The 14,893-nt window shown below is 27.6% G+C and overlaps 1 protein-coding gene across 1 annotated transcript in view; it reads left to right on the top strand.

Moving 5' to 3' along the window:
• The window catches only part of LOC100207412 (WD repeat and FYVE domain-containing protein 3), a 226,494-nt gene that overhangs the window by 35,181 nt on the left and 176,420 nt on the right, over nucleotides 1-14,893 (top strand). The window contains exons 5-6 of the mRNA XM_065796046.1: nucleotides 6,603-6,821; nucleotides 6,956-7,162. Coding sequence (XP_065652118.1) covers nucleotides 6,603-6,821; nucleotides 6,956-7,162 — 426 coding nt within the window. The remainder of the gene's footprint in view (nucleotides 1-6,602; nucleotides 6,822-6,955; nucleotides 7,163-14,893) is intronic.

Raw genomic sequence — 14,893 nt, 5'->3', positions numbered from 1 at the left:
ATATTTTGTTTATTGTTAATTCAATAACGTAAAGTTTTAATGACGTTCGTTTAATTTATGAAAATAAATTATGATCACGAATATGTTATCCATAACTGATAAATAACAAAAAAAAACTCTTTATTGTTTAAAAACATTATTAAAAAGAGTTCACAAATTAAATAAGAAAAAATTTATTAACAGTTAATAAAATAACCAAAAAACAACTGTAAAATCATAAGAAATTAAACAAACATTATTTTACGTTTCATGAAAAAAATATTTCAAAATAAAATTTATTTCATACTTGAAAAAAATAATAAAAATGATTTTTTAAATAAGAACTTAGATTTTATTTGTAACTTTTGTTATAGTGAGAAAAAAACAAACTGTATGATTTTTAACGCGTTAATAAAATAACTTTAATTACAATGCCGTACTTGAAAAGACGCTAGTGACGCAATATAACTTCTAACGATGCAAAATATATTTGCTGAGTTGAGTTACTTAGAAATGCGTTACCTGTTTTCGCTACGCAGCGAAATCTCGTAACAAGGCCTGATATATATATATATATATATATATAGATACATGAGCGCACAGAGGGTGGGGGATCCGTGTCGATTTCCTCTGCGCATCATGTTTAGGGGCAAAAAAAAATATCAGTATGCCAAATATAAAAATGAAAATATCTAATAAAGAAACAAAAAATTTTTACTTTGTTACCTTCATCCATCCTAGTACAGAGAGATTTCAAGCTCCGAAACAGCCATGTAGAATAATTTCCTTTATCTGGTCTATGCCTGACATTATTTCGGACTTAACAAACAGTCAAGAATTGTTCAGTCAAGTAAAGTTGAAAATCTCATACTTCTGTATTCAAATGATCTTAGGAAGACGAGTTTATTGGTGAGTTCTGCCACTTTTCATATATATGCAAATTATGTGTATTTTACAAAAACAGTGATCAATGTTCTTAAAGAACAGAGAAGTAGTAAATCAGTAAAAAACACTTATCTAATTTTTTTCTTCTATTTGCTGTTTTGTGATGATCCTACTTCCTACTTCGGTCTCCAGATAATCCTGGCGAAGGAGAAACTGCAGTTCTGTTTTTTTAATTTATATTTTATTTGTGGGAGATGTTATATTGATGTTATTCAGATCCTGAATAACATGTAACATGCGGTAGTGGTGTAGTGGTAGAGTGCTCGCTTCATAAGCGAGAGGTTCCGAGTTCGATCCCCACCACGTCCCTGGTAGTACCGCGCTCAACTTGTTTCTCCGCGCAGCAGCCTTGTTCGTCAAGGTTCTTGTTTCAGAGTTATAGAGTTGAAAGAGAGTAATAACCACAATTAAGTAGCCTCCTCGTCTGTAGGGGCCTTCTGGGCCTTGGGGAGGTGAATTAACAAAAAAAAAAAAATAAAAAAAAAATGTCGAATTCTGTAAAAGAAAAAGGGAACTTATAATTTGGATATTATAAATATAAAAATACTTTTAAATGTTTTGCATATATTTATAATTTCATTCAAATATTTGTTACTAACAATACTAGTAATTTAATTTTCAGAACAATTTATTGATCTAGAAAAATGTATTCAACATTGTAAAACAACAATAATATTTTATTTAACAAAATATGTGGTAATATTCATCAGTATTTAGTAGGGTAGAGCGGGGCTAGTTGAGCATAAGGGGCAAGTTGGGAAATTAAAATATCTCAAAAACTACGCATCACATGACAAAACATCTAATGGATGAAAGTTAGGGAAGTAGATGCACAACACAACACAATGCGCTACAAAGTATTGTTGCAAAGCAGTTAAGTAAAACACACTTTTTCTATTTTCGACTAAGAAAGTAAAAAAAAAAAGTTTTGCTATTTTTTGCTTAGATGCTTATAAATTTTTTTATATGACATCACTTAAGTGTTGATATTTTAACAATTTATTTGACTTTCGATTATAGTTACCCATTTTTTCATAAATCTTACTGTTCTCTTTAAAACCAAACTAATGTCACCTAGTTTAGTAGGGGTAAGTTGAGCAGCTTTGAAAAAGATAAATAAAACTGAACTTTCGAACACAAAGAAATAAGTTTGATAAAAAAAAATTTAAGATACATTGTTTATATATATTTTTAAAATTAGTAATTTTTAAATTGGGCTTCATAGTTTTATGGCGCTTTCTTACTATTTAATTTTTTCTTTTCTCATATTTAAGTCATTAAAGTGCATAAAATAAAAAGTTTATAATTTAAGCACACCCTTACTGTTAATAAAAGTTTTATTGATGGTTCACCTAAGTTTCGTACCATGCATATTCATTCATTTGTTGATTGCTCAACTTACCCTTCACTACTGCTCAACTTACCCCGCAGGTTGGGCAGCTCCGCAAACTTTAGGCATTATCATTTTGAAAAAATTAAAAAGTATACTTTTTTCTTAACAAGTTTTTAGCGGGTTAAATTATCTTTCAAATAGTGAAAAAATTATGTAAATCCGACGCACCGTTCATGAGATCGGTTAGATTTAGAAAAAATTGCTCAACTAGCCCCGCTCTACTCTATGTGTTAAAAATTTGATAAAACATGTTGCCAAATATATCCTTTAAAAGTAAAAGTTTATATACTATTTGTAATATCATTTTAAAAGTATGATGTTAAAAATATACATAACAAAATATAAACTCAATGAAAGCATTTCTTTTCTTTAACTATTGACATATATATAAAAAAAAAAAAATTAACCATCCAAAGAACAACATTGTGTATTAGAATCCATCTCATGCAGCATCTCACCTTCATCAATTTCTATTTGCTCTCTTGTACATACAGTAGTTGCATTTGTGTTTAACTTAACATTAGCTAACAAAAATTTTTTATAAATTATAATACCCAAACTATATATATATAGGGATTAATTCCCTGTAGCTACAGAATATATTACATCATAATATATATTATGATAGTGTTGTATCAGGTTTAACAATTATACTTTTAGGAATATTAGATATAAATAATCATTATTTACATCTAATATTCCTAAAAGTATAATTGTTAAACCTGATGCAATATAGTACAATGTTGGTAACAATATGGTACAATAATAAACAATATAGTACAATGTTAATAAACACTTTTTAACTATGTACGCATTATTTAATAATGTGTATATAAAAAACAGGAATTTTTAATTTTTCACTTACTTTAGTCATATAAATTAAATAATTTATTTAACCATTGAAATTTAATTTGAGCTAATTGAACACTTTTTTAGCTGCATGCCTAATATAAAATGTAATTTGCACATAGTTAAAAAATTGTTTAATAATATAATACTATATTGCGTACAATATATATTGGGCACATGTCTTATTAGTATTAAGACATTTGCCGAATATATAGGTAATAATGATACCACAATAAAACCTTTATATGTATATATATATATATATATATATATATATATATATATATATATATATATATATATATATATATATATATATATATATATATATATATATATTTATATTATATATATAATATATATATTGGTCAGTCGTCTGGCGGGTGACTGAGAGTGATAATTTAGCTAATCTTGGTTGCCCCCGAATATATTTTAAGTCGTCCATTATCATTAAAAAAAAAAGTTTTATTTATGTCTTAAATAAGTTTTTTAAAGTGTGTGTTTTCACTTGGAATAAAATAATATTTTCATCTTTGATGATTATTTTTATTAACGATTATTTTTTTAACTTCAGGGGTATATTATACTTAAAGTAAGAAAAAGTAAGAAAACTATTGATGCATTTATAAAGTAGCGTTAAAAATGTCTTAGTATTTTTATTTGCGTCACATTTTATTTAACTAAATCATGAATGAATGAGAATTGCAACTTTGACGACTTTAAAAAAAAGTTTTTCAAAAACTTTTGAACTTGCCTTTTAAACATTTTCGTGTTTTTATTGCGCACTCGTAAGAGTTAAAGAGAGAGAAAAAGTTTTTTTGTCATTAAACTTTGAATGAACGATAATGGAAAGATAAAATCTTTAAAATAAAGATTATTCTTTAAAGTTATTCTTTAAAATAAAAATGTATCATTATATTCAAATTATTTTTAATAATATAACCATGGAATGTTTACTATTAAAGAGCTTGTAACAAAACTGTATTTGTATATTAAAATTTTTATTATATTATTTAACCAAAACGTTTTCAACAAATGTTTTAGCGAAATTAAATAAAAAAAGTTTATTATTCAATTAATAGCATTTGATAAATAAACGTTTTAACAAGAAATTTTTATAATTTAATTTCAATAAAAAGTTTGCTAATTATTAGCAGTTATGACTTTAACACTTTCATTCGTTCTTTATAAAAAGCGAAAACCGATGTTTTAATTTGAACAGAATGGCGTAAGTTAATAGAAAAGAAGGAAAATAAACTTCAACAATCAGACTTTAAAAATGTTGTTTTAGTGTTATGTTTACTGGTCACCTGGTTTTCTGTATGACTGGAAAGTATTTTCTAACAGGTCGAAGGTAACATTGAGAAAATTTACAATTTTTAAGTTGGTTTTTATTGTAAGTTTTCGATTAACTTTTTCCTTAAAAAGATGAACGATGTTTTTCTTGATTCTCTGGGATTGTGGTCTATTAACCATATAAAAACAGCTAAGGCCATCATCTTTATATAATCCAACGTTTGCAACTGTTGACTTATATTATGAAGAATAAAAAAGTTAACTAACTCACATATTTCAGCATCATCAAAACTTCCTAAAGTAACGTCAAAATTATCCAAGTTTTTTGACCCAGATACTATTGTGTTCAGTAAACAGTAATGATTTTGTTGAGTGATTTATAACATCTAATGTTTTTTTTTTTTAATTTCTGTAAGTTGTTTGGTGTGATTAAAAGAATTTTGAAGTAATTCTTTAGAGATAAACAGATAGAACTCTTCGATATCAAACTGGGTAAAAATTGGTTTAACGGAGCACACCTTTAAAGATTGCTGGTACAAACATAAAAACTTCTTTCAATATAAAAATAAAGCTAATACCACAGAACTTTCCAAATATATTTGGGAAATGAAAAAAAAAGGATTTTCAAATCCTATTCTCTCATGGAAGATTTTTGCTAGGGCGGAACCATTTAAACCTGGAGGAAAAGTTGTGTAACCTTTGTTCAACTGAACAAAACCATATCATTACATCATCTTTAAAACTATTGAACAAACAAAATGAACTAATATCAAAGTGTCGCCACATAAACAATTATGTTATCTACAACTTTAGGATCATCTAAGCTAACCTTTATTGTATTTTTGTATATAACTTTGTAGTTGTTATAGTTGTTTGTAATGTCTGATGATCGCATAGAGCATGAAACTCTGAGTTATGTTTCAAATTTAATAGTAGTTATTTTATTATTATTCTAACATAATATATATATATATATTTTTACTGTAAATCATGCGCGGAGTGTTGCTACATCGACTATCTTATAGCCTGACTCGCAAGGGAGTGCTGCTACATCGACTGACATATATATATATATATATATATATATATATATATATATATATATATATATATATATATATATATATATATATATATATATATATATATCTCTGCTACATCATATGCTACATATATATATCTGCTACATATATATATATCTGCTACATCGACTGATATATATATATATATATATATATATATATATATATATATATATATATATATATATATATATATATATATATATATATATATATATATATATATATATATATATATATATATATATATATATATATATATATACAACCCGTAGATGTTGTCCGAAAGTTTTTTCCTTATTTTGTTGACAAAAAGTAAAAATTAAAATGCAAGACCGGAATTATTTTTTTTTTATTATTTGATAGACTGCCTGCCCCAACCAAACCCTCAGTCGATGTAGCAACACTCCCTTGCGGGTCGGGCTATTTGTCAGTCGATGTAGCAGCACTCCCTTGCGAGTCAGGCTATTTGTCAGTCGATGTAGCAGCACTCCCTTGCGAGTCAGGCTATAAGATAGTCGATGTAGCAACACTCCGCGCATGATTTACAGTAAAAAAAAATAAAGATAAAAACGTTTTATTAAAAAAATTAAAAATAAAAACATTTTATTAAAAAAAATAAAAATAAAAACTTTGTATATATTGTTAGAAACATTCAGAATGTTTTTAAAACATTCTGGTCAATTAAATTTGCGTTTTTGTGGTTTTTTTAAAAAACGATTTATTTGTAATTAAATTAATGGTTTTTACTTTCGTTCAACAAGCAAATGTTGGACGAAAGTCAAAAGTAATTAAAAGTGAGGTATGTGTTGGCGTAAGAATCACTTTTTTCCTTCCGCTCTTCCCAAAGACAACAAACTACAGATCTATATATATATAAATATATATATATATATATATAAATATATATATATATATATATATATAAATATATATATATATAAATATATATATATATATAAATATATATATATATATTTATATATATATATATATATATATATATATATATATATATATATATATATATATATATATATATATTTAACATTTTATAGCAACAAAGTTAGTAGTTGATGAATCAACAACAGATTACTTATTTTTACTAATGGAATGTGTCAGACTGTTAATTGAAAACAATTATGCAAACACAGAAATGTTTCGTCAGCATGGGGGTGCAAGGTGTGTTCACAACTTGATCCCATTTGATTCAGTCAGACCATATGCTTTACGAATTATCCAGCAACTTATTGTTGATGGCGGAAATGATGATTTAGGTATATTGTAGTTAATAAGTAATTATTGCAGTTGATAGGTATTACAATAATTATTTTTATATTATTATAATAAATATTTGTATTAATTTTAATATTTCAATTTTATTTTCTTAAATAATTGGTTGTGTTTTTAGGTACTCTTTTAGGACTGATGCATTCTACAAATGTTTTTGATTTAAAATTAAAGTGTGATGTATTGGGATCCTTGCTTTACATATTTCAGCAAAACCCTCAAACTCGAGTTGTTTTTCAAGAAGTTGGAGGATTTGTTTATGTTGTTTCAGTATTAGTGAGTCTCGAAGGATGTTTAGCTATTCCACCAGTTGATTTATGGAAAGATGGTAATATATTCTTTTCATTTTCTATTTTTCATTTAAAAACTTAGTTCTCATTTGTTAGTAATAGTTACTAACCTACTAGCAGTCTAAACAATTATTTGTATCAATTATTATTGATTGTGGTATCAAGAGATACCAGGTTCTCTAGAAAATAAAACAAACCAAAGCACACAAGTTCTTAAAAATTGATTGAACAAACAAATAAAATGTCTTGTGCAAGACTATTAGTATCAAATTTAAACTAATGTGGATAGTTGCAGATTACAGTGCAAATTAATTACAAATTAGGCAAAATCAGAAAAACTCAAAGCACAAATAGTACTCAGTATACAATTTAATAGTCCAAGCAATTGCCTCATTACTATTATTAGACCCTAAGACGTAACAATTGGCTCCAAATGTAGCCTCGACAATGCACACCAAAAGTACGAACAGGCACGCTATCCATACACAATAATACTTTTCAGACCAGATTTATAACTAATGAAATTTTTTTCTTGACTAAGTCTTAAGCCTATACAAAAAGTTGTCAATAAACAAAAAGTTGTCAAAAGTGAAACTTTCAATAGTTATAGCAAAGTGGATAAAATTTATTTAATTACTTTTAAATAATTAAAGATATATCAAAACATAAATTAAATGAAAAAGGTTTTAGTATTATAATTGAGGAATTGACTTGGGAAGGAATTGACTTTCAGTATTATTATTGAGGAATTGTGATACATAAATGCAAATCTTCATTCTGAGTCAAAATATTGGTATTTTTGACATCTCTGAATCAAGTGAAAAATTGAAAGAAAAGAAAAAAACGGAAAGTAGGAAAATTAGTATTAATTACTCAACAGTTGTGTTTGGTCTGTACAATTCAAATTGCAGTTGTAGATGTTCTATTAAAAAAGAAACACCATAAGGTAGTAGCATCTGAAAAAATTGAAAACATCAGAAGCTAGTAGCATTTGAAAAAATTGAAAAAGGATTAGCAATGGTTATTAGTAATTTTGTAAATAATTAATAATATTTATATTAATCCATATAAAAAACATAATATTTGTATATGAAAAAACAGTTTGTTTTTTTTCAAAAATGGATTTCAAATATTAATATAAGTTCAAATTAAAATATAAAGATAAGAAAATATTATCGTAATCTGAAACAATATCATTTCAAAATAAAAATGTCTATTAAGACCCTATTAATTCTAATAAAATTAATAATAAAAAAACTAATAAAATGTCTATTAAGACCCTAATAATGTCTATTAATGTTGTGTTTTGTAATTTATTACAAAATCCGCTGGATTTTATAATAAATTACAAAATACAGCAGTGAGATGCTACAGAATTACATAAACCTCAAGTATGGTAAATAATGCTTAACCCCAGATTCCAAAACTAGATTAAATAGTCTATTAGCAATATTTTGATTTTATACAAATCAAAATCATGCATTCAAAAATCAGACATCAGTTTAAAGCTTAGTACAAATTTTACAGACACTGATTGTGCCAGCATTTATGCTGTTTAAATTCATTGATTTACAATGTTGCAAGGATGATAACTTAATTTCTATATATCAGTTAAATACATCAGTTAAATAATAAAATTCAGTAAATGGTTAAGAGATTAACAGGTAGTGGTGTAGTGGTAAAGCGCTCGCTTCATAAGCGAGAGGTTCCGAGTTCGATCCCCACCACGTCCCTGGTAGTACCGCGCTCAACTTGTTTCTCTGCGCAGCGACCTTGTTCATCAAGGTTCGTGTTTCGGAGTTATAGAGTTGAGAGAGGTTTATAACCACTATTAAGTAGCCTCCTCATCTGTAGTGGCCTTCCCGGTCATGGGGAGGTGAATAACAAAAAAAAAAGGTATGGTTATCCTAACAAGAATTTTTTTTTTCAGCTTTTGCGCTTATATTTTACATGTTTTGTAATAAATGTAAAATATAAGCACAAAATAATGTAAAATACAACTCATCATCAATGGTTAATACACAGACAAGTTCTGCATTAATAACAACTTCTTCCACAGTTACAACTGTGCTAAGGTAAAAATTGTGCAACTTCTTCCACAGTTGCAACTGTGTTAAAGTAAAAACTGTGCAACTTCTTCCAGTTGCAACTGTACTAAAGTAAAAATTGTTCCACAGTTGTGTTAGAAAAACTAGAGGACTATTTTAGTTTATGAAAAACTATATTTTTTTGAAAGTTACATTATTTAATGCAAAAAATTGACTTTAAGTCTTTTTATTTTTGCTTTGATACACATATGAACTCTCTTGAAAAAGTTCTCAGCTGGCATGGAGGAGAATGTCAGGAATTTCATCCCAAATTTTGACTAAAAGAACCTTGAAATCATTTAACTTATTGCATCTCCCATTTTTATGTTTTTTCAACATGTAACAACATGCAAAGACCTCCAATGGGTGCAAATCTGGCCATTCTAATACTTAAAAGAAACAAGGGAAATTTATCTCACACCATTTTTGAACAGGTCATTCTTTATGTGCAAGGGCTGAATCTTGCTGGAAGGTATATGGGCGATCACCAAATATTTTATCCACATGAAGTTTATTTATTTGTCTCTGACACGTGTATTAACAATTTTTTGTACCATATTTCTCACCTAAATTCAAATTTTTCTAAAAAGAATCAGAAACTAGTGTAAAATTACTTTTCCATCAATGCCTGAGAAAAATAATAAAGTATTTCCATATAAATTGGTTGGAACATAATTCGTAACTTCATTTTCTAACTTTGCACCTTGGCATTTTAACATATTTATTTTGAATGTATTAAAATGCCAAGGCTAGCTTTTAAACCTATCATATGAAAAACCAAAACAGTATATCAAGCCTTCCCTTGAAGTGGGTGTGGTCGCACGCCTTGTTTGTCCATAGTTAAAATACTTTTTTTAGACAACTTGACCACATTTTTATATAGTAAGCTTTTTAAGAGTTTGCGGCAAAATTAGAAACTAGAGAATAAAACAGCAATACTCAAAGAACTGAAGACTAAAAAATAAAAAATCTAAATAAAATAAGCTAAAAAAAATTAAATATTAAAAAAAAAAATTGTTGCCAAAAAAATATACCTAAATATAAAAATAATAACATACCTAAATAAAAAATGAAACAATGCTCCAAATCTTGTGGGCTAATGCATTGTTAATTTAGTGAAATTTTTTAACGAAATTTTTAAGACCCTATTTAAAACTTTTTTTTAAGTTTTAAATACATTTTTTAATCAGAGCAATTGTTATGTTCATTATCTCTAGTAATTCGTATTAACATTGAATATTGGGCAATATAAAGGAAACAGTTTCAGACATGCATCAAATGCGGTAAATACATTTATTAAAGAAACTATGTCATTCTTTTATTTAACTTATTCTATCATTACAAAATTTATTAATCAAATAATATTTTTTACAAATAAATAACAATTTATTTTCTTATTTTCCTATTATATAAGTATTGAGAAAAAACTCTAAATATAGCAAAAACATTTTTAAAAGCAAAAAGATGTAAAAATGAATAAACGTAAGAAAAAAAAAATTAATTATATTTTTTGATTATATTTTTCCGCAAGTTAGATGATGAAACACATATTACTCATCATTTATAGTTTGAACCTTTCTTCATTCATATACAAGATTTCAGAGAGGATGAATAACTGGAACCCACCTGAATCATGAAAGAGAATAACTTGCATCATGATGATTTGTGCTGGCTATCAAAATAAGGATATTATGACTGCTGCCCAATGCTCCCTGAGCACAATAAAAACAATCAGGCATGAACTAGAGACTTGCAATAATGACTAAGAGGCTGTAGCAAGAAGAAAGATCCATAACAGTGGATCTGATTGCGTTCGTACAGCAGAATTCCTCAAAGATCTGCAGGAAAAGGTGTTGAAGAACCCTGGCATTGGAATTCGGGCTTTGTCACATGAAATGAATGTTTCATCCTCCACTATGAAGCTTGCACTCAATGTTGACCTTCGCTACTACTAATACAAGCGCCGCAAAAGTCAGTTGCTCACAAAAAAGACCCGTGAAAATTGTTTGATAAAAGTGAAGAAACTTCAGAGCAAAGTGAAACATCCTGCTGAACCACAAACAATCTGGCTCTTTTCTGATGAGAAAAACTTTTGCCAGTATCAAAAACACAACACGCAGAATGAAAGATAGCTTGCATACAGTCCAAATGACATTCCTCATGTAATGCAGATTAAATTTCCCCAAAATGTTTTTGGATGTGTATCCTCTGAGGGCAATGTTATGCCTCCGCACTTTTTCAGAGAGGGTCTCAGGTTGAATTCAGATGGCTACGTGGAGTTGCTAAAGACTGTAGTCAAGCCCTGGATAACAAGGGTAGCGAATGGTAGGCCATATGTTTGGCAGCAGGATTTGGCGCCTTGCCACACCTCTGGGAAAAGTCAAAAATGGTTGTCTGAAAATTTTTACGACTTCACTAGTCCAAATGTTTGGCCTCCAAACTCCCCAGACATTAACCCCATGGATTATTTTGTATGGGGCGCAGTTGAAAAAGACACAAATCGCTGTGCCAGTAATACAAAAGCCCAGTTAATGGATAAAATAAGGAGTATTTTTGAGGCCCTTCCCAGGGAGACTGTAGCATCAGCTTGTTACAGGTTCCGAAGCAGGATTGAAGCTGTGATCAATGCTAATGGTGGTTATTTTGAGTGAAACTTGTTGATAGTATTGTAATTTGTATTTCTGTAAATTTCTTTTTTCATTTCATTAAATTTATTAATTACAAAGAAGATTTTTCCTTACAAAACTGTCAAATTTATTCCGAAAACCCTGTTCTAGGGTACATAGTTTCTTAATTATATATACTGATAAAATTCATGAACAAATTGCATATCAAAACTTTCAATTGTTCTATAATTGTTAAAAAAGAATACAAAAGTTATATAAAAATATAAAAAAAAAAAATTTTTTTTCATTTACTTTTTTTAATTTTTTAATTTTCTAGTTTATTTAATTAAACTTGATATTTCGTTACAAGTTTTTTTTTCTTTCTAAGTAGCTAAGTTTAACTTTTTGCCACGAATTATTGAAATGCTTTATATGTTAAAAGATGCAAACTGCCATGGTCAGTTTGTCTAAATAAATTACTTTAAATGTGGACAAACAAGGGATGCGACCACTCGCGCTTCCTAGGAAGGCTTTATATATAAAATTTTTATTTTGTCCACTATGGATATGTATATGTATGTATGCAAGTATGTATGTATGTCAGTGGTGTACCCTCCGGTTTTTCCGGTCGCCCTGTGGGCAACTAAAACAGTTTTTATTTTTCATTTAAGTCATCTGCAATGATTATCCCTAGTCCGGTGTAAAAGTTTTTTTTGAAGGTTGAGAGAGAATAATAGAATATTATTCTCTCATTGCAGATGACTTAAATGAAAAATAAAAACTGTTTTAGTTGCCCACAGGGCGACCGGAAAAACCGGAGGGTACACCACTGACATACATACATACTTGCATACATACATATACATATCCATAGTGGACAAAATAAAAATTTTATATATAAAGCCTTCCTAGGCTTCTCAACCTTCAATCAAATTTAATTTAGTTGAATACTTCAAACATTATGTTTTTAATTTTTTAAATGTTTTTCATTAAACTAAGACTTTTAGTTTTAGGAAAAAAGAATTTCTATGTGCATGGTTAATTGCTAATAATAATTTTTCATGTGCATCTTAATAATGTGTTTTATTTTGCTAATTTTAATTGACAAAGTTATCATAAAAATTTATTTTACTAATGAAAAACAAGAGATTCAGCGTTATTAACTTCATGTGATTCAAAATGGACTATAAGGTTTGAAAAATGATACAATTACATTTGGAAATTAAAAAAAAAATGTAGTTTTAAAACTCATTTTAAATTGAGGAGAAACGTGCTTTAAAACTAGGGAGCGGCGATGTATCATTTAACATCGTTAAATACGTCAATGCATTGTGTTTAATACATTGTGTTCGATGCATCGAAGCACACATCGTTAAACTATGCGTTGAATAACCATCATCGTTAAACAATGCATCAAAAGAATATAAATAAGATAATTAAAAATGTAAATGTTTAAAATAAGCAATATTAAAATTAGGATCGCATACGGCAATGTTGACCTAACTGCCAATCTAGAAGTGTTTTAGGTCAGCAAAAAATTGCTGACCTCGTTTCTATGTTTTTAATGGTAAAATTTAAAGGTAAAAATTTAGTACTTTTGTACCAAATTTTTTTTGCCAACCTAAAGCCGACCTCTAACAGTTAAAGGTAGACAAAATATTGCTGACCTTATTTTTCCTGATTCCGAAGACTGATATATGTATGTATGTATGTATGTATGTATGTATGTATGTATTTATGTATGTATGTATGTTTGTCTGCAAAACTTGTGATAAAACTGGCACAGCTTTTTCTATTGGTTGTATTTTGTAAAGGTTTGGTCTAGATAAAAGTTTCTTTTGTGATAAATCTGGTCTGAAAAGTATTCAGAGGGACGGGGAATAAGCAAAGCTCTTTTAGCTTATAATAAGAGTCACATCAGTAAAAATCGTGCTTGTTCAAAAGTTTGGGAGGGAGAAAATGATAGGTTGTTTAATTAACTTTTTATAAAATATTTTTGATAAAAATTTTTAGTTCAAGAAAAAACCTAATCAGTAAAATTTTTAATTTAATTTAACAGTAAAATTCTGTCTTGAATTAATAAAGCACTGACATGAATTATAAGCTTTTTGTCATTTGCTTTATTCTGGAGCATTTTTTTTGTTTTTGCATTAAGAAATGAATAGTTTGAAATTGTTACAGTGATTTTCTAGAATGGAATGTTTACTATTTTAACCAAGCGCATGTGGAAAAGCAATTTAAATAAAAAATGCGCAAATGAAATGCGAACGGAAATTACTATACAAACGCAATGTGAATAGAAAATTACATTAAAAAAATTAAAATTTTTAAATTTCCTATAAACCTCAAGTAAGATTTAATTTATTGTTTGTATCCATATTTATTGTTTATATCCACACACCATTAATGATGTAAATAAATATAATAGAACTTTTTCTAATTTGTTTTTGTATATTGAATAGATTTTTTGTTAAGTATTATTTATCTTAAACTAAATGTCAATGAAATAGACAGTGCCAATGAAGACTGACATATTTGCGGTATTAGGTGACATTTTTATAAAAGCGCACACTTGAGAAAACATTGAATGTTTTTAAATTTAAACTTTTTTTTTAAATTATTTTTAACACAACTTATATTTAAGAAAATATTAAATTATTACTTTTTTTTGCAACAAAAAAATTTAGTACCAACTACATATTTTTTTTGTAAAAATGTTTCTTTGCACAACCATTCCTGATGCATTGAATTCTCGCATTATCAGGCCTTGTTACGAGATTTCGCTGTGTAACACATAACGCATAACGCATTTCTAAGTAACTCAGCTCGGCAAATATATTTTGTATTGTTAGAAGTTATATTGCGTCACTAGCGTCTTTTCAAGTACCGCATTGTAATTAAAGTTATTTTATTAACGCGTTAAAAATCATACAAACAGTTTTTTTTTTTCTCACTATAACAAAAGTTACAAATAAAATCTAAGTTCCTATTTGAAAAATCATTTTTATTATTTTTTTCAAATATGGACTAAATTTTATTTTGAAAAAAATATTTTTTTCATAAAACGTAAAATAAT

Source organism: Hydra vulgaris, chromosome 04, assembly GCF_038396675.1.
Source record: "Hydra vulgaris chromosome 04, alternate assembly HydraT2T_AEP".
In the NCBI taxonomy this organism is placed as follows: domain Eukaryota; kingdom Metazoa; phylum Cnidaria; class Hydrozoa; order Anthoathecata; family Hydridae; genus Hydra; species Hydra vulgaris.
Note: the sequence above shows the minus strand (reverse complement) of the source record. Positions and strands in the feature narration are given on the sequence as shown.